The 20,352-nt window shown below is 38.2% G+C and overlaps 7 protein-coding genes and 1 non-coding gene across 8 annotated transcripts; 4 read left to right on the top strand and 4 right to left on the bottom strand.

The window, feature by feature from the left end:
• Positions 1 to 69: 69 nt before the first annotated feature.
• On the top strand, positions 70 to 1,203 carry SOCG_00407 (farnesyltransferase beta subunit Cpp1; the record flags this gene model as incomplete). Its single annotated transcript, XM_013162827.1, has 1 exon — positions 70 to 1,203. One exon carries the CDS (start codon positions 70 to 72, stop codon positions 1,201 to 1,203), a length of 1,134 nt encoding a protein of 377 aa, XP_013018281.1.
• Positions 1,204 to 1,252: 49 nt separating this feature from the next.
• SOCG_00408 (phosphoprotein phosphatase) lies at positions 1,253 to 3,431 on the bottom strand. The gene has a single exon (XM_013162828.1). It carries the CDS (start codon positions 3,322 to 3,324, stop codon positions 1,441 to 1,443), a length of 1,884 nt encoding a protein of 627 aa, XP_013018282.1. The 5' UTR covers positions 3,325 to 3,431; the 3' UTR covers positions 1,253 to 1,440.
• Positions 3,432 to 4,001: 570 nt separating this feature from the next.
• Positions 4,002 to 4,080, bottom strand: SOCG_16296. The gene has a single exon. It is a non-coding gene; the product is annotated as a tRNA-Leu (tRNA).
• A 252-nt stretch (positions 4,081 to 4,332) lies between these two features.
• SOCG_00409 (CorA family magnesium ion transporter) lies at positions 4,333 to 7,360 on the bottom strand. The gene has a single exon (XM_013162829.1). It carries the CDS (start codon positions 6,696 to 6,698, stop codon positions 4,704 to 4,706), a length of 1,995 nt encoding a protein of 664 aa, XP_013018283.1. The 5' UTR covers positions 6,699 to 7,360; the 3' UTR covers positions 4,333 to 4,703.
• An 862-nt stretch (positions 7,361 to 8,222) lies between these two features.
• On the top strand, positions 8,223 to 8,945 carry SOCG_00410 (14-3-3 family protein Rad25; the record flags this gene model as incomplete). The annotated part of the gene is made up of 1 exon (XM_013162830.1): positions 8,223 to 8,945. The coding sequence occupies one exon, from the start codon at positions 8,223 to 8,225 to the stop codon at positions 8,943 to 8,945; it is 723 nt and encodes a 240-aa protein (XP_013018284.1).
• Positions 8,946 to 9,014: 69 nt separating this feature from the next.
• On the bottom strand, positions 9,015 to 12,579 carry SOCG_00411 (ATP-dependent DNA helicase). Its single transcript, XM_013162831.1, has one exon. The coding sequence runs from the start codon at positions 11,963 to 11,965 to the stop codon at positions 9,242 to 9,244; it is 2,724 nt and encodes a 907-aa protein (XP_013018285.1). The 5' UTR covers positions 11,966 to 12,579; the 3' UTR covers positions 9,015 to 9,241.
• An 871-nt stretch (positions 12,580 to 13,450) lies between these two features.
• On the top strand, positions 13,451 to 18,026 carry SOCG_00412 (RNA-binding protein Csx1). Its single transcript, XM_013162832.1, has one exon. It carries the CDS (start codon positions 15,666 to 15,668, stop codon positions 17,502 to 17,504), a length of 1,839 nt encoding a protein of 612 aa, XP_013018286.1. The 5' UTR covers positions 13,451 to 15,665; the 3' UTR covers positions 17,505 to 18,026.
• A 57-nt stretch (positions 18,027 to 18,083) lies between these two features.
• On the top strand, positions 18,084 to 20,165 carry SOCG_00413 (uncharacterized protein). The gene is made up of 4 exons (XM_013162833.1): positions 18,084 to 18,425; positions 18,485 to 18,558; positions 18,600 to 18,688; positions 18,746 to 20,165. The coding sequence occupies exons 1-4, from the start codon at positions 18,323 to 18,325 to the stop codon at positions 19,545 to 19,547; spliced, it is 1,068 nt and encodes a 355-aa protein (XP_013018287.1). The 5' UTR covers positions 18,084 to 18,322; the 3' UTR covers positions 19,548 to 20,165.
• The last annotated feature ends 187 nt before the right edge of the window (positions 20,166 to 20,352 follow it).

Genomic DNA, 20,352 nt, shown 5'->3' on the forward strand with positions numbered 1-20,352 from the left:
TTCCCAAACGTATGCAAATGACCCTAATGACAGCTTTGATAAAAATTTAAAGCATATTACATTTCCAATATGATGGTTGAGCTTAGTGATACGCAAGCCTTACAAGAAGAAACAGCTTCAGCTGTCGCACCTTTGCTACAGGATAGACAGGAGCTTTTTCATTTTAACAAGCATCATAACTATCTAAAGAAAATGTTAGAACCGCTTCCTAGCTTTTTCTCCGTTTTGGATGCCTCTAAGGCCTGGATGGTTTATTGGGAGCTTAATTCTTTAGCTGTTATGAATAGATTAGACATGTCTACTAAAACAAGAGCAATTAGTACTCTTCGTCAATTACGAGGTAAAAACGGTGGTTTTTGTGGTGGAAACGGTCAAGAAGAACATGTATTGAGTACCTATGCAGCTGTTCTAAGTATCTGTATATGTGATTGTGACGAAGCTTTTGCTCTTATCGATAAAGCGAAGTTAGTACAGTGGCTTTACTCTTTAAAAAACGCTGACGGATCTTTTCGCGTGAATCACGAAGGCGAGTCTGATGCTCGTTCAGCTTATGCAGTTGTTTGCGTTGCTTCCCTTTTGGGATTTTCTAATGACCACGATCTATTTAACGGCACCTTAGAATGGCTTTGTAAATGCCAAACATACGAAGGTGGATTAGCGGGTGTTCCTAATGCTGAAGCACATGGTGGATACACTTTCTGTGCTTTAGCAGCCATAGCTTTATTACAAGGAATCCAGAAGTTAGATATCCCAAGTCTCGTAAAATGGCTAGTACAAAGACAGGATTCTGCTCTTTATGGGTTTTCTGGAAGAACGAACAAACTTGTCGATGGCTGCTATAGTTGGTGGGTAGGTGGAAGCCACCTTATATTAGCTTCCGGATTTGGTAACAGATCTGAAAATGTAACACATGCCTTATTTTACAATTCACGAAAACTTATGAAATACATTCTTCAATGCTGTCAAGCAAAGTCTGGTGGATTACGCGATAAGCCTCCTAAACGACCTGATCAATACCATACTTGCTACTGTCTATTAGGATTGTCTTCAATAGCTTATGACTATAAAATACAAGATAATGATTGGTTGATTGAACCTTCTTCTCTACATTCGACTCTGAATTTTTTGTTACCAACTCATCCAATTTTTTGTATACCTTTGGGTTTGGAAAAAAAGATGTTATCTTACTTTAAAGATATTTAACCATCGACAATGTTTGAGTTTACATGAGTGTTTTAATATTTGTTTATGATTCACGAAGTACAGGAATATATATTTTTACGATGTTATTAGCTATATATAATTATAAGTATAAGTAGTTGTCATTGAAATCAATCATATCATTAAAAGAGTCGTAAGTATTCATAACAATCGTGATATTTCCTATAAGAGAAAAAGAAGGGAGTGGAAAGGAAAAAACTGTCTTTATCATCGATTTTCTTATGTTGAGTATAAGCATTCTCTGTCCCAATATTTCTCAGCGTACAAAGCCAGAAGGTCAGTCATAGAATGTCTACCATCTGCGCGCCAAAAGTAAAGGTCCCAATCTTCCTTGCTAAACAAAGGTTTTCCAGCTAACTTGTTAAGAATGTAATTCAATCTAGGAATGACAAACTCAGTTGTAACAAGATCAATTTTTTCAGGATGACGATCCGAATCTAACTCGACATTCACTTTTGAACACAAGTAGTTTCCGGAATCGTAGTGCGGAATTGGAATATGAATTGTATCATCACCATCATCTCCCATATCATCGTGTGTGTGGTAGCCATAAGATGCCCCTTCTGCTTTGCTTTTTGATTTTGTATAAACTAAATTGCTTTCAATGCTATTAGACGTATCCAAGGAAACAGAAGGTTTATCAAATGTACTGAGATAACCACTATGTTCTAACCAGTAAGGAAGGTCTTTAACGATGAACCAAGGAACATCCTTCAAAACATAAAATATGTTTCCTTTAAAAGGAGAAACTTGAAACAACTCATCCAAGCCAAAAGGGCCTTGCTGTAGACCACCACGAATTCCTCCTGTGTTCATAATGATGTAGCGAGGAATATGTTTCCTTGATTTGCTAATAATAATTTTGGGAAATATTTCTTCTTCAAAAAGATTGTATATTGAGTTGGAAGCATTTCGAGGAACCTCTGAGAACCCATAGTTTCTTGGTGAACAGCCCAGAGGGTCAAGCAAATTAAGTCGTTTTCTGGCATTAGCAATTTGATTTGATAGTTTTAATCCTTCAATGGTATCATATTTAGAATCATAAACATTAGAATGGTAAATAAATCCTTTCCGATTCCAGTCGATGTAAGAACGGGAAAATATAGAAGGATTGGTGAAGTAAACGGCTGTTTCTAATAATTTTCTTGGGTAATGAATTAAAGGAGAGAGCATAGAAATAACGTTGTAAAAAAAATTGGACCTATCCTTTGAAGATGTAAAGGAAGGGATGCCTTGAATAGAAGCCCATCCAACGGTCTCACAGTAACGGCCTGATTGGAGCCCAGATGCCTTTTCGTCGTATATAGCATAGTCACGGATATGAGAATGTCCTCCGAGTACTTGGATTATGGTATCGGGAAATTCCTTACGAAGTTCTAAAAGAAGCTGATCTAGTTCAGATGAATCATGCACGGGAATATGACCAGCAACCAAAATTAAATCTATTTCTTGTAGTTCCCTTATTTCACTCCACCAAGGTTGTTGAAAAATAGTTTCCATTGAAAGAACTCGAGCTTCGTTGCATCCACCTGAAAATGAACCAACGAACCCAAGACTAAGAATCCGAACGTTGTGAGGAGTATCAAAGACGACATATTTATCTCCAAAAGGATAATAACTATCAGTTTCTTCGTCATAAATTTCGACGTTACTGGCCAAATATCGTCCGTTCCAGAAGGGTATAAAGTTATGATACGTATCGTTCATGACAATCGACAAGTACAATTCATGATTTCCTGCCACCAGCAAATCATAAGGTACATTTCTTAGTAAATCATTAGTCCAAGAGCCTGGAGGATCAGTAAGATCTGATAAACCTGTTCCATCGTGAAGATCACCGGTGTCTACAACGAGTAAGTCGACATCTTTCTCTCTAGCCAACCGCTTCATATGAATGATAAAAGAAACAAATTCTCCTAAATCTGCAGAGTAACGTTTGTCATGTGCATGTCCAGCAAGCCAACCATGCATATCTGTCGTGTGAAGTATGTTTACCTGTCCCCATTTTAAATCTCGGTGAAGTGTTTCAGGTAAAACAATTGCTAGACAGTTGTGAATTAAAATTGTAAATGAAATAAGAAAATTAAGAAGCTGATTGCTCATATCGAGTTTGGTTCTTGAATGGTAATTACAGCTGATAACTTAATGAAATCACAGCGTGTTTACAGTCATACAAGGAAAATTAGCGAGGCGACTAATGTTTACAAAAATGGTAAAATCAACCTTGAGTTTGTACGAACAGATATATTTAATTTGTAATTTTTTTGCGAATTTTTTTAAGTCTAAAAACATAAATTAATCCTTAGGAATCCAGACTAATTCACTAAAAAAAAAAAAAAAAAAAATTGAAAAATCATATATACTAACATAAAATGATTGCAAAAGAATGAACAAGTATCTTTTTGGTATTTAATGAACTACAAAAGTATTAATAATAAATAAATCAACTGCATCCAAAATTATCTACAGTTTTCTAGGAATATCTTGCTGTTTATGCTTCAAAATGATATGCGAAATTAAATAGTACAGAACATTCTCCTTTACAAACAATCAAATGGCGAGCAGCAATTGTGAAAGCAAGGAAACCCTATTGAAACTGAGTTTTAAACATGTTTAAAGAAAGAAAAAATTATGGACTTGGAAGCCCATTGATGGACTTTATTGGTTTTTAGAAGCAGCATAGGTCGGCTTGAATTAAAATCTGTTTACTTGCTAAGCTTTACCTTTAATTACTTTTTATTTTTCTTGGTAATGAAAATTACAAAAAAATAAAAAGGTATTGAATGGGACGGGACTCGAACCCGCGAGCTTTCGCACTGGCGCCTAAAGCCAGCTCCATAACCACTCGGACACCCATCCTGTTATGATTATGCTTGTAGTTATATGCTATATATGTTATAAAAGTATCATTGGATTCCTCACAGTAAGAACGTGTTGGAAACTGCAAACATGGTCTAACATGCAGCGGTTTGAAAAGGTATATAAATGGTTTGATTTAGGGAGAAGTGAAAAAGACGAACCAAATATGTCTCACGGTTAATATCTCTCCTCCATCGTAGTCTTTATTTACTGGTTTATGATTGAAAGAGCAACTTGCTTTTAAAAAAATATACGGGTTAAGAACAAACAACAATCGTATTTATTTATATATTTTTTTTTCTCTGATTTCTATTAGTTACCGCAAATAAGATCCTTAATTATAAACACTCTATTACACCAAGGCACGCGTTAAACGCTTGCTATATACATAATAAACAATGACTGCACAACAAGACGTTCTCCTGAATAGCTCACAAAAGTCCGGCCTAAAGAATTGCAGGAATAATCATAGCGAACGACGCGCATTGGATACTCATGTACGCTCTTTGCATAACCGGGGATAAACCAAAATAAGTCTTCTAATATCAAAACTTAATTAACTATAGGACACTTGCCTAACACATTTTATAGCCAAAACAATAAATAAATAACAAAAAAAGTCATTAGATCACTTGATACCATTTACAAAGAAGTACGGAAAACACTGCAAATAGCATAAGACTTCCAAGAATACCAAAAAACCATTGAAGGCCGGGTACATCTTGACCCGGAACCTGTACGTTCATGCCCCAAAGACCTGTCACCAAGTTCAAAGGAATAAGAATGGTACCTAAGATTGTCAACCGGGATAAAACTTCATTGGTTTCATTTGACACCAATGTCATATTTATTGAGATTTGAGCCAAGTAGTTGGAATGACTTCTCGATAGAATTTTTTCATAATGATTCAAGTTTTGAACCATTGTCACGATATGATCTTGAACATCACCAAGATAAAGAGCAATCTCTCCTCTCGGAGCCACTTGCCAAGATTCATTGCATCGTTTGGATAAACCTCGAACAACATCAGCTTTATTAGCAAGAAGTCTCAACAAACTCATAATTAATTTTCTGCATTCACCTACACGTTTCAACATGCTTTCCTGTGGCTTTACCTCTAAAACGTGTTCATGGTGAATACCCAGGATGATTTCATCAATCGTATCTACTTCGTCCTCGATTTTCTCAATGAAGGGGGCAAACGCATCTGTGGTATCATCAAGTAAAGCATACGCTATCCAGTCCGCATTAATAGTCAGGTACCCATTCAACTGGCGTATTCTCCGGCGTACATTTGCCGGATGTGGGGTAGGATTCATATGGAAAGTAAGAATTCCATCGCGAAATACAACGAGATAAAAGTTCAATGGCTTCAAATACTCAGGACCAGAAGGAAGCTGATTAAAAGATCGGAATGTTACAAAATAGTAAGATCGGAAAAGCTCTACCTTTTCACGATCTTCCGCCATAGTAATATCTTCGACTGTCAAAGGATGGATACCAAATGTCTTCGCAAGGATGCGTATTTCTTCTTCCTTGGGAGATGAGACATCCAACCACCAAGTTCCACCAGATCGAAAAAGGCTCTCGAATGTTTGATTATCATGCGTAAGCTCCCACATCTCATGAGAATGAACAGTTGAAGGTAATTCTTCCGTAAAGAACGTAAATCTATAAGGACGGTCAACCTCAGACTTTCGTAACTGAGCCCATCGATCGCGAATACGATATCGACCGTTGACTAGCAATGGTTCGCTCATCTTTCGATTTCGTTCCTTACGATGATCAGACTCATCTTCGGTAAATTCATCAAACGTTTCCTTCATTTTCGCTGCCCACTCATCCATAACGGAGAAATCGGGATCATGAAGATGATGCGTAGAGATGGGTAAGAATAATTCGTCGCGCCCTTCGACAACTTCTGGAGCCTCTTCATTAACTTGGTTATTTGCATATTGTTCATAATGACTTGAGGGTGATTTGGGGGATTTACCAAACGAGGGCGGAGAGGAAATACCAAACTCGCTTACGTCGCCATCATGGCTATCTTTACGTATTTTCTCTTTAGATTGTTTTGATATACTTTCAGGATGGCTCTCAGGCATGGAAATGTCTTCGGGAAATTCTTCATCACTTTCATTAGGCTTCTTTGCTTGAAAGTTCGGGGAGGAGCAAAGAGAGCTTGGCATTGACGGAGGGTTATTAACATCTTTATCATGGTTTTTGTCTTTGTATTGATATGACTTCCCGTTAGAGTTATCCAGCAAACGAGATTCCTCGGTCAGCTCCTCCTCATCTGAGTTTTGTACATTTTTCAGGCTAGGATCCAAAGGAAAATATGGACGTGATCGGTTTGACAAACCTCCACGGGGATTTCGAGGCATGCTTAAAAACCTCAAAGCATCAAATGCAGGATTTAGGTCGTTTGGCACTGATTGAGAAGCTTGATCATTTTCCAGATTAGCCTCACGATGCATACGGGGCTTCCTATTCGTATTTATATCCATTACACGCGCCGATGAATGGCTTACATTCATAGGAGGGCGGTTGGATGGACGTTTCGAAGATGAAGATGGATCAGGCATCGTGAACGTGCTTAATGTGTCATCAGTAGGCATTCACTCTTTATACTCAGGTATACATTAGAATTTTCTTTTTTTTTAAAGAAAACCTTTCACTTTAAAAACAAATTATATCAGTACCAACAGAAAAGTCAAAGTTTTTACCCTGTGGTTAGTTTCGAGCAGAATTGACGATGGTGGTCTACGCTACTATGAGCAGGAAGTAACAATAAAATGGTCCATTTCAAAACTTTGGAATGTATAATTCATTGTCAATCTATTTAGGAATTCTTTATTATTTTAAAATTATAGCAACGTTCCTTTTATACGCACAACCAAAAATTCCTACTCGTTTGACACTTACCTGAATGAAGAAATGAATCTTTCGAATCGATGTAAAGAAAGCTTCTACATTTCGTTAAAACAACGACTGACTGAAACTTTTTTCTATAGTTATTTTTGTTTTCAGGCCTTTTTCGAAAGCTTTTACAGTTACTTGTTGAATAGAAAAAACACTGTATAGTAATGAATTATTTAAATAGTTCTCAACCTTGAATCATGTAAACAAAGGAATAATTTAGCATCACATAAACGCCTTTCATGTCGTTTACATGATTCCTATTTTTAAACAAAGAAAAGACATGGATTAAAAATTTTTATGAATGATGTTATTCTTCTTTGCCGCGACTGCTATCGCCTTTTCTTTGTCACGACTTCTATCGCCTTCTTTTATGTGTTTTGTTTACTTGTACGTCAGAAAAGATTTGGTGGTTTTTCTAAAGATGCGGTGAATATGAATAATGCAGTTTGGTCAAATATGGTAATTTGCTCTGCGGCTCATTATTTGCGTCATATATACACGGTAATGTTCAACCGAAACAACACCATATAACACTCACCCTTTACCAACTTGTACTAAGAGACAAATCTTTGAAGTCTTGCAAAGATGAGCGATTCTCGCGAAAACTATGTGTATCTAGCCAAATTAGCTGAACAGGCTGAACGTTACGAAGGTAAGAGGCGTTGATCCTTGTTGGAATACAGAAGAATAACCCGTGATGAATTCCGCATTGCACGCAAGAATTTGTGAAAGAAAAGTAAAGACAGTTGGAATATGAGTAAAGTCATGTAGTTTTGTTCGCATGGTTCTTTGTGTTTTGGCTTGTATTTAAAGGACAATCGAATGTTTGGACCATTGTAAAGGGCCATTGTTTGTGGATGGTGACTTGATATGTGGGTCGAGGAAAAGGATATTATCGGTCATTCCGTAAGAGAAAGTCTGTGAGAATAAATTAAAAGAGCCATTGAATTGTGCATTTCAAAAATGAAAGAGGTTTAAAGCGAACTTATTCAAATGAAATGCCCAATGTCTTTAATAAATTCTTCTTGTCTGTCTCAGTCGCAAGTAACGTTGTTCTTTTTCTCAAACACTCTTGACTTTCAACTGCTTTTATTTTACTTTTCAAATTGAGATGTTTGCTTTCTGCATCTGCGTGGTTGCGGGATTTAATATGTATCTTTCCTCTTGAACTATTGTTGATCCAGGGTAATGACTAACTATTTGCAGAAATGGTGGAGAATATGAAGAAAGTCGCCGGTTTGGATGAGAAACTTACAGTTGAGGAACGTAACTTATTGTCTGTCGCTTACAAAAACATCATCGGCGCCCGTAGAGCTTCTTGGCGTATTATCTCCTCTATAGAGCAAAAGGAAGAAAGCAGGGGTAACACTAAACAAGTCGGTTTGATTAAGGAATATCGTAAGAAGATTGAAGAAGAACTCGCTGATATCTGCAAAGATGTTCTTGAAGTACTTGAAAAGCATTTGATCCCTGTTGCTGGTACCGGTGAATCTAAGGTGTTCTACTACAAAATGAAGGGTGATTACTACCGCTACCTTGCAGAATTCGCCGTTGGTGAAACCTGCAAACAAGCCGCTGATAACTCTTTGGAAGCTTACAAGTCTGCCTCCGACATTGCTGTTGCTGAACTCCCTCCTACCGATCCTATGCGTTTGGGTCTTGCTCTTAACTTCTCTGTTTTCTACTACGAAATTCTTGATTCTCCTGACAGAGCATGCCACTTGGCCAAGCAAGCATTTGATGAAGCTATTTCCGAACTTGACAGCCTTTCAGAAGAATCTTACAAGGATTCTACTTTGATTATGCAACTTCTACGTGACAATTTAACTTTATGGACCTCGGACGCAGAATACAACAACTCTTCTAAAGACGAGCCTGCTCCTACATCCCTCGAAAACGAGTCTGAACCCAAACAGCGTGCTGCTGAATCCTCCAATGCTTAAGATATGATCTGTTTCTTTAATGTCATGAATGCGCAACTTTTTTTATTAAATCTTATTCTAAGATTAATGCGCTATTCTTACTATGCATATATGAGTCGATACCGATGTTTTTTACTAGTCTTGTAGACATTTGCGTAGGTTATCGTTGAGAAGTCAACATGCTGTTTCTTTCATTTGTTCCTTGCTTATGTCTATTGTTGTTTCGGTGGAGTCAGTCTCTCTTGGATTTACGGGAGGATAAATTCTTCGAATGCAATTTAGATTAGATGCTATAATAATATTATGTAAATCTGCGTTTAAAGCCCAAACAAGTACATAAGTTCTTTCTTGTCCAGACTGGTTAGAGACTGTATACGGTCGTTTCCCATTGTATTTTGGATCAGATCACGCTTTTTCTCTTGTACTGCAACAATTTTTTCTTCAACTGTATTTTCTGTAATTAAACGATATACAGTAACTGGTTTCCGTTGACCTATTCTATATACTCGGTCAATTGCTTGATCCTCGAGACTGGGATTGTAGAAAGGATCTTGTAAGATCACATGATTGGCAACGGTAAGATTCAATCCAATACTACCACATTTAAGTGAAATTAACATTACACTTACATTCAAATCATGAGTAAACTCTTGGATAGAATGGTCTCTTTGGATGGATGACATGCTTCCATCGTATCGTACATGGTTCACACTTTCCGTACGTAGCATATGAGAAACTATATCCAAATATTGAGAGAACTGGGAATATACAAGAATTTTATCTTGAGTTCCCTTAGCCATAACGCTTTTAATGATGTCCAACAACTTTACCATTTTTGACGAAAAGGTACATTCACCCAATCTCTTTCCAAACTTTTTTAGAAAGTCTTGTTCGTATCGATTATTCCATACGAGCACTTTGTCTATACGATGCTCTTCATTTTGTTTTTCCGCTATCTCATTCTGTTTTTGGAGAGACCGAAGTTGGGAAATAGAATTCAAGCTTCCAAACACCGCTTGAATTGTAATTTCCGAAACCAAGTGGTCCTTTGCAAAAGTGCCCCTGCACATTGGGCATTTAGGATCAAGTTGACTTTGGTTGCCGGAGTGTCCCAGAAGCATTCCCATACACTCCTGGCAAGTATAATGGCCGCAAGGAATAATAAAGATAGGAGAAAGAGTGGAATCGAGGCAGACACTACAAATAAAGTCTTCAATAGCGCTTATTCTTTCAATTGCAGAAGGATCAAGTTTTTTACACAATTCTCGTGAAAAGTCAGAATCACAAACTTTCAAAGCAGTTTCAGGTTCCTTGACTTTCAGAAGCCAAGGATGACAACATAATTGTCGAAGACGAAGTAAGGAGACTAGAACATTTCCATATGAAGAAGAACGGTCTAAGACATAGTTGGCTAGAAGAGATTGAGCTTGGTTCATCTGTTCTGCATAAATACAACGTTCCTCAAGAGTGAATGATACAGGGATTACTTGGACGCTTTTTTCAGGAAGCTCTACAATTCGTTTATCGTTTATGTGAGTATTTTTAGTTCTTCGGAGGATAAGAGCACTTAAAAGAGCGCGCAGTCGTTGCATAGCAGCCTTCACAATATCTTGCCTGTACGACCTGAGAGGACGGGAAAAATCTTTGACAAACATGCTCCAAACGGAATAAGGTTTTACCCTCAGGAATTTGATGAGACTGTACAACTCATCGACATTATTTTGTAGAGGAGTACCAGTCAAGCACCAACGGTAGATGGAATCTAGTTGGAAGCAGGCATTAGCGGCTTGGGTATTGCGATTACGGATGGTATGAGCTTCATCCAAGACAACTCGGTACCATGGGGTATCTAGAAAGGGTGTTGGAGGGGGAGAAACAAGCTGGCCATCCCGGGCTTGTTGAAGGAAAAGCTCTTTTTGTCGCAACTCCTGAGACAACGTGCTGTAAGTGGTGAGAACAACATCAAATTGTGCCAGTTGTTCACCGGTATAATTTTTTTTTGCGCTGCCATGATGAATGTAGACGGAAAAGTGTTTGGAAGAATGGACTTTGAGTGACAGTTCACTGGCCCATTGGCTTAAGAGGGCTACGGGAACAATAATCAAATTAGATTTACGACTTGAGTCGACAGAACGATGGCTCAAGAGCAAGGCAATAGTCTGCACGGTTTTACCAAGTCCCATATCATCAGCCAATAAACCGCCGTGCTTTGGACTCTGTTCCATGGACTGCATCCAATGGTGGCCTTGGACCTGATGGATAAGAAGAGGGACAAGAAGGCCGGCTAGGGAAAGGTCGTGTTGGGCCTTTTCTACGTCAAGGGAGTCGGAACGGGAGGTATAAGAGTCTTCCAAGAGGCTATGAAGTTCGTCAGAGACATGCTTTGGGACAGGAACTCGTTCGTAAGATGGAGAAAGGGAAGTAGAAGGAGGAGACGGAGAAGGAAGGGAGTTTGAACGACAATTAAGATCTTTTGCAGTAACAAAGGGACCAAGAGAAGACGCTTTTGAAGAAGGAGCAGGAGGTGGTGGTGGTGGTGGAGAAGATTCTTTGTCGAGATCAATTGGATGTTGTTGAGAGCCGGAAGAGGAAGGTGTTGGAAGGGTAGAGTGAGACGGCGATGCTGAAGTTGAAGTAGAAGTCGATGCAAGAGGAGTGAAAGTGGAAGAGGAAGTGCGAGACGGAGGGCAAAAGGGACGATTTTGAAATGACCAAAGACGTTGCTGACGCCAGCGCCGAGAAGAATTTGGTTGAAAAGCGTGTCTTTTGGGAGGAGGAGAGGAAGAAGGTGGACGAAGGAAACGAGAAGAGGTAGTAGACAGTGCGGAGGAAGAGGAAGGGGAAGAAGGATGAGTAGAAGGAATCTGTTGGTTTCTAATCGTAACGGGACGGGAGGAGGAGGAAATGCTGGGAAGAGGGGGAGAAGAAGGTTTGTTTAATTCCTCTTGGAGAGAACGAGCAAAAGCTTCGTCAGCCTCGAGTTGGTCGGGTGGTGTAGAGGAAAACGCGGCTGGATCTAAAGCAAGTGGTAAAGACGACATGAAAGAAGAGAAACAAAAAAGGTCATGATATTAATGTAACATTCCATAAAACAGAGACAACAGAATAATATAATTGAATACACAAGAAAGAACGAAAGAAAAAGGATAAAAGGTTAATAAAAAAATTAAAAAACGAAACGAAATGAAAAGAAAAGAAAAGAAATCTACAAGCAACGCGCCTTTTATAATACTTGTCGTTTCAAAAAGAGGTGGTGGTAGTGGTAGTACTAAGGAAGAGTAGCTCGTTTGAATTCGTTATCCAAACGATTCCATTGCAACCTAAGGAGAAGAGACACAGAGACACATGCATAAATCAGAGAGAAAGAAGTATGTATATACAGGGTTGAAAGAGTTTGAAGGAGATTAGTTTGAAACGTGGGAAATGGGTTCCTATTGAACTTGTATGAGATTTCATTAGTGAATGATTTCTATAGTATTTTATTCGTAGAATCATGGATGGTCCAAGCTTTGACTAATTCATTCGTGGTTTTACCATTGTTCGTTAGTCGGTCTTGGGAAAGCAAACCTCATTGATTTCCAGTGGGTTTTCGGGCGACCAAGAGGAAGGCTTATAACACAAAACCATTCTTCCCCTCTCTCCCAGCATCAAAAAAAAGGAACGCTTGAGTACCGGTCGAGACCCAGCAAAGAAATATGAGGGGTAAGCATGCGCGTTATCATGCGGAGTAGGTTGACCTCACTGATCGTGATTGACTTATAAGCCCCTCTTTTCTTGAACCAATCAAGGTTTACTGATAAGGCAGATTAGAATTTTTTAAGATGCCAAAGTAACAAAGCCACCTTTTGCGAGAAGCAGCGGTAACTTGTTTTTGATTACTTTATTTGGAAAACAACAAACAGAAGAAGCAGAGGACGAGAAAGAGACTCGGAAGAGTCTGCAAAGAAAAAAAAAAGAAATAAAAATGGTAGATTTGTACACTATTTCACTTTCAATTTTTTTTTCTTTGCAGACTCTTCCGAGTCTCTTTTTCTCCCTTTGCTTGTTGTTTCTTTTCCTTCTACAACCTACGTAGTGGATGACGCCATCTGTCGCAAAAAATAAAAATTGGTTCGGCTCTTGCAATCTAGTTATCCCTTCGGTTGACATGTAACGTTGTATAAAAAAAATTCGGTTTGCTCCACGAAATGCCTTTTCCACCTCCAAGTCATGACAGCATAACAAACAAATCCAGCTAGGAAAACAACTTTATAGTAAACAAGAAACGAACTAAATGAAATTTCTATATAATATAATTAAAAAAAGAAACCTTCTTTTCAAAAGAAACTAGAGAAATCCATGTTTTTTGTATTTATATAAAAATCGATTCATTGAAAATCAAAACAAAAACAAAAAGCAACCACCTCCACCATCAAGAAAAACTACCAAACACCTCTTTTAGCAACCTTCTCCTCTTTCTCCTCCTCTAGTGATGTCATGTTCCTCTTTTAGAATACGAAAGCAACAAACCTTTCCAGGTGTTGCTACGCGACGCGTCTCTATTTAAAACAGCCAAACACCGGCTTTTGCAGTCGCTTTACCTCTGGTATTTTTTTTTCTGTACAATTCACTGCTGTTTGTTTTGTTTATCTTCCCTCCACTGGGTTCATTCTTTTTTTCTTCCCTTTTCGTCCAGTTTTCTGTTTTTCTGTATTCCATTCTTTACTTTTGCTTTTTGCTCTTACTTTTTACTTTTACTTTTACCCTAACCAACCCAGTATATTCTAGTTTTCCTATTTGTTTTGTTTTGGTTTTCTTATTTTTTTTGATTCCACTGGACGAAGACCCTCCCTCGTCTGTGTTCTATATACTCTAGGAAAAAAAAAAAACAACATTGATATTCTTTAAGTTTTAGTGTTTTTGTTTTTGGTGTGTTTGTTTCTATCTCCTTTTCTTTTCTTTTCTCTTCTTCTTTATTTTTAAACCTTTTTTTTTTGCCGCCTTTCTTTGTTTTCTTTGCTTTTGGTATTCTTACCGTACGTACACCCGTTTTCATATTCCTACTCCTACTCCACTCGGACTCTACTCTACTATCATACAGAGTCCTCACTTGTTGTTTTACTTAAAAATAGCAGTCTATCTACTTTTGGTTTCTCATTTCTCATCTCTCAAGATTGATCACTCATTTCTCTCCTGTGGTTGATCAATCCTCATCCACCATCATCGATCGCATTGAATCGTTTGTTTTTGTGCCTCTTTCTCTCGCCGGATTTCCCCCCGATTGCCCGTCTACACCGGACTTTGTCTTTTCCTCGGACTAAAAATTTCGTCCTTTCTTAACGCCTAATTCTTCTCATTCGCCCCACCCGGCCTGATTCGCTCATAACAGTTCGGTTGCTTTCTCTAGTGCAGTCATTCTTGTTTGGATTGGAAATTTGCCACCTTTGCTCTTTCCCTTCATAACGTATCGTTTGCTCTCGTTCAAAGTGTCCCTTTGTGCACTGTTTACATATAGAATTACGCTGTCTATATTCTTCGTTATTCTACCAAGTATATAAGTAGACTGGGGCGCACAACAGTTCCCCTTCTTGCTTTATCCTCCTTTTTTTTTCGCGTTTTCCCTATTTCTCCCTTTTTCTTTACACTGTTTTTTAGTTAGTTACGCTCAGTTCTGGAGCTTTGTCTTATTAGTGCTTCTATTTGTGGCTATTCCTTCTTCTTATTTGACAAGCTCTTGTGTGCGTCTCCTCTTCTCCAATCATTAAAGTTTGATATTCTCTTTCTTTCCTGTGCCAAAACCGTTGCTTTTTCTTCTTTTTATTTTTTTTAAAAAAGTCTGTTGTTTTGTTCTTTTTCTTTTTCCCTATTATTTTTATTTTTTGTTGTTTTCTTCAAACATATACACACTCCACAAGTTTTTGTTTCGTAACGTTTCCTTTCTCTGCATAGTCTTTTATTTTGTCTATCGCAATTTCTCCTTTGACTTTCCCCAACACTCACTCACATATATATATATATACGCATTTCATTATATCATCCTTTCTTTTGAAATTGCTCCCCTTTTTCATTTCTTTTTGAAGCGTTCACAATCCTTTTTTTCTTTTTCTTGGATTGTTCTTTTATCCGTGCTCTTTACATTTCACGTACTTTTGCAAACTAAACATTCTAACGGGGTTTTTTGTCTCAATTGGTTTCCTTTGATTCGAATTTGATTTCAAATCCACGGTCGATTCCTTCTTTCCACTCTACTTTTTCTTTCATACAAATTTCCAAAGGTTTTATTTGCATCGTCTTTTGCATTGGTTCATATTTCTCTTTTTATCCCTTCATCGATTGTAAAAGTACTTGAGGATTTCTTGTCTTTTTTGTATTCCAACTAATTTATCACGGTCTCTTTTTCTGTACTTTTGTGCGTCTCCTTTTCCTTTGCATTTTTTATATTTGTTTTTCTTGTTTCTTGAGATAATCTCAAAATTCTAAAGTCATCTCTTTTGTTTGTTTATTATCCACTTTCTTGTGAGTTACTTTTATTTTCTTACCTTGCTGCTTGTCTTGAGAAGGTTTCTGCTTTACCTTCTTTTTTATTGAACGTTTGCGTCAGTTCTTTTTTTTTTTTTTTTTTTTTAGTTGTCTCTGTTGTTTTCTTTGTCTCGTTTCAAAAAAGTTCCTTTGTGTTTTCGAAAGTTTCCGTTTACGTCCACTTTTGTTTGATTGCTTTTGTCTTGATTTGTATTTTCTATTTTCTTTGCGTTTCAGTTTCAAATGTCAATTGATTGCTTATATCAGCGTTCTTTGTTTCACCCCTCGTTCCTGTCTGCCAACCCATCTTCTTCCTCTGAACCGGTATTGAAAATGCCAGCTGCTTCTTCAGGCCCTAGCATCTCGGATTACCAGACTTTAGCCCCACCTTTGCTGAAGCGCCCTTCGTTGGCTTCTCCCTACTCATCCTCCACCTCCCCTGTCTCACCCGTCAGCTTTGAACCAAAGAACAACGACACCCTTTGGATGGGTGATCTTGAGAGTTGGATGGATGCTACCTTTTTGCAACAGCTTTGGGCTTCTCTTGGCGAACCAGTTAACGTCAAGGTAATGCGTTCAAAAACCGCCTCTTCCGATGCTTTGATTAGCTACTGCTTTGTTCAATTCGCTTCTTCGGCTGCTGCCGATTTTGCTCTCAGGAAGTATAACAACACCGTTATCCCCGGTGCTCATTCCCTCTTTAAACTCAACTGGGCTACTGGCGGTGGCATCCATCATGCCAATTATGTCAACAGAGAACCCGAATACAGCATTTTTGTTGGTGATTTACTTCCTACTACCCAGGATTCCGATCTTTTCTTAACTTTCCATACCATCTATCCTTCTTGTACCTCGGCCAAGATCATTGTTGACCCCGTAACCGGTCTATCCAGAAAATACGGCTTTGTTCGTTTTTCTAGTGAAAAGGAGCAACAGCACGCTCTTATCCATATGCAAGGTTACTTGTGCCATGGCCGTCCCTTGCGTATCTCTGTCGCTGCACCAAAATCGCGTGCTTCGATAGCCGCTGATTCTGCATTAGGTATTGCTTCCAATCCCACTTCCAATAGACAACCCAATCAGGATTTATGCAGTGTTGATCCCTTGAATACCACCGTTTTTGTTGGTGGTCTTTCTAATGATTTGTCCGAGAAGGACTTACAGCTTTTTTTCCAACCTTTTGGCAAAATATTGAACATTAAGATTCCTTACGGTAAAGGATGCGGGTTTGTTCAATTCAATGACAAGTTTGCCGCTGAGCATGCCATTAATGCTTTGCAAGGTGCTTTGCTCGGTTCTTCCCACATTCGTCTCGCTTGGGGTCATAATACACTCCCTGCATCAGCTCTTGAGCGAGCAAGTGATGACAGTGAAGAAGGTACTCTTTCAACTGTTGGTTCAGCTAACGCCTCCGCTACATCCAATTTGGTTGGCGCAAATCCCGGCAATCTTAAGAGTGGTCCAGTATCTCCTAGGAGTGCTGTTGCAGCTCAGTCTTTGCTTCCCAATTCTATTGTCCATTCCTTAAATGGAATGGAGCCTTTGAATGTTACCCCATTGTCCCCTCCAGCATTGTCTCGTTCTGCCTCTATATCTCCCGCCTTGAGTGGTAGTGCTTCCGGTATGACTCCTCTTTCATCCAACTTTTCTCATCACACCGGACAGCAAGTGCCTTCCTCGGTTTTGCATGCTGCCAATATGAATACTACGGCCAAGCCTCAGGCTAATGTGAAGCTTCCTGAATGGTTGCAATCCTATGCCGGTGATCAATCTTCCGCTGGAGGTCAAGACATTTTGGCCTCTCGATTGTCGTCTTTAAAATTGATGGACGATGAAGCATTTGGTTACCCTCCCACTTCTCTTGGCCGTTCCAACTCTTGGTATCCCTTTGCCAAGGAGCGTCAAACATCTCTCGCAGATGTTGCTGATGAAAGAGAAAAGCTAGAGTCTTTAATGGATAGACGTTCGATTGGAGCTAGTGCTAATATTGGGGTTAAAAGTCGTTTGGCCCGCCCTTATTCCTTCGGCCCTAGTGGTTCCCAATTATTACAACCCACATACCGTCTCCCCCGTGATGTGTAAGTTACTGGAAGTAGCTTACTGTCTATTTTTTTTTTCTCAAGTTGTGTCTTTTTTTTCCTTTTAAAATTCTCTAATGGTGTTTGTAATTTCCATATTTATAATAATCGCTTCTTATAAAGGGATGATCGATTTTCACCGTTACTATCCTCTGCATTTTTCTAAATTATGATTTCTGTTTTTTAATTTCTTTTGATGGATCGATTGAGGGTAGTTTCCTTTTGGCTTGATGGTTTACGTTGACTATTTTCTATTATATTGTTACCTTTTTGATGTCTTCCTGTTTTGTCTTATATTTTACTTTGTCTTCTATGCTGTTTGTCGTTGTAAAGTTTTATTGTCAATATATTATCATGGCCTTCCTTCTTTTAAGTTATTGTTTTTACTAGCGAATTAGGGGTTTCTTTTTTTTACCTTACTTCGTCATTTTGTTTGTTTTTCTTTCTATTCATTTGACGTCTTTTTTCGAACTTTTTCTCTTTTCTCATTGTTCATAGAATCAATTACAGTGTTTTATCATCTTGATTGCAGTAGTAGTGAAGCTGTGTATAAAGAGTCTTAGGTTTTTGTAACTGTAGGTTGTAAACGACGAAAGGAAGAATGGAGATTGTAAGAGGTGGTGATGCAAGCGTTCTTCTTATACATTGCTTATTTTAATCGTAAAAAGTTGAATTTTGCCGACTCAAGTTCATTACTAATCTTTTCTTCAAAATTCTTGGTAGCAAGGGACTTTTGCTTCATTCCTCGTAGTGAGAAATCAAGCAGACTCACACGTTATACTATTTTTCAAGTTTGGATTTGGAAGAGAAAGTAAAGAGAATATGAGGTCTTCTATAAGAAAAGCAAGGCCAAAAATTATTCAGACTAGTGACAATGAAGAGGAGGAAGAAAAAGGGAATGAAGCACCTACAAGCCTTTCGTATCGTACGTACAAAACCTTACATGAAGCCATAAAGGGAATATGAATTACTAAACGATTGTAGAAAAACCATCCACTAGGAAATCCAAGAAAAAACCACCCACGAAAGGGATTAAGCCTATCAATTTGCAAGATGATGTATGGACACTGATGAAGAATGTCAACTAAATAGTAAACAGGAACTTAATGAAAGCAACCAAGAAACTGAAACAGGATCAACATTACCTAGAATGAAAAAGCCAAATCCTATTGCGACGACGCACGATTTGTAAGATCTGTTCCCCGGACTATGAAGAAGATGTGGCTAACAAGTGATTGTGTTTAGAATATCCAGAAGAAGAGAGGAATTAGATTCATCTAGTGGTTATACCGAAAGCTATCTCAATGAGTTGAAATCAAGGAGCCGGCAAACCCCGGCTCAATATACCGATCAAGGGCAGCATAGAACAGAAGAGCCCTTAAACAAAAATTCAGAAAGTGCTAGTTCGCGGATGCTGAATCAAGGAATTTCAGAGGTTTCAATGATACAAGAGTTAAAAGAACGTAAAGAACGACACAGAAATCTTGGAATGATGAACGATAACTATATTGCTTTGGATACCGGTCAAGAGGTGTACCTTCCTGGGAAAAACGATTCCGAAGACCGACTACTTCAACATGAAGATGAAGTAGAGGATGAGGGTTACAATGGATTCAATACATTTGTGGAAGATGAAAAAAGTCTCCGAGAACTACATCGGTATAGTCCAGAGACGTTACGAAAAAAATCAATTCAGAGTGCACTTGAGGAAAATGATAGATCTATGGATGAGAGCGAGGACATTACTGTTGCTGACCCAATTCATGCATGGGAACAAGCTCAGATTCAGAAAGGAGCATTTGCAGATCCATCTACTTTCGTACAACTCCCTCTCAAATATCCAAAAATACTTACTATAGAAGAACAAAAACAACGCTTAAAAGAAGCTTTAGCTTCTGAAAAACTTCAACAAGAAGAACGAGCAGAAATTATGAAGGGCTTACTCGACCAAGAGAACGAGATCTTACAAGCAGAAGAACGTATCCAACAGTCTCTTTTGGAACTAAATAGTCATATGATTGAGAATATGAATTCTCTTTCCTCTTAACGCTGTTGTATGTATACTGTTTATGAATTATTTATAATCTACGCCTGTACATCGTTTCTCCAGGGTTTATCATGATAAAATACTGTGCTATAATAAATTAAGTGGCATTTCAAAATAGTCACTTTTGAGATTAGGATGAATCTCTTTATTAGTCACGAAGGTATTGGAGTCTCTGCATACCTTATCTTTGTCGGACTATTCTGAACGTCGAATATGATACAAAACCTAGGTTATCCGTACATATAGGGAGCATGTTTGTAAAAATCCTTTAAATCGACACATAATGGGACTCCACGTACATCGTAATCACATAAGCTCCGAAGCGGGACATTAGCTAGTGAAGTATTTCAGGATTCTCAAGGTTTTATCAACTACTCCCGCGAAAGTGTCATTTACCAAAGTGTACACCCTTCGTACTTAGGGTTGAGTACAAATAAATATCAAGAATTATCTTGTATTTCTCTCAGCGGCAAAATTCTCGGTCAAGGACAAACCTCGAGTCCTGAGTAGTCTAATAATAATAGGTATTTATACATAAGTTAATTACTATTACAATAAACATGAGAAATGAACTAGGAAAAGTTTTATATCAACAACGCTTGGTGAGAAATACGTAAGGAACTATCTATAGCAAATAGTTAGACTTTTACCATCGCACTCTCAAGCTAGTTTAACATTAAAAATATTTATTCACGAATATGTACTATCTTTTTATCATAAAATGAGGATTCATTCCTTTCCGTCAACTTTGGAACTTCAATTTTAAAGAATAAGTAACATGTTATTCATTAGTAGAACCAGGAAA

The sequence above is a fragment of the Schizosaccharomyces octosporus genome (assembly GCF_000150505.1).
Source record: "Schizosaccharomyces octosporus yFS286 unplaced genomic scaffold supercont6.2, whole genome shotgun sequence".
In the NCBI taxonomy this organism is placed as follows: domain Eukaryota; kingdom Fungi; phylum Ascomycota; class Schizosaccharomycetes; order Schizosaccharomycetales; family Schizosaccharomycetaceae; genus Schizosaccharomyces; species Schizosaccharomyces octosporus.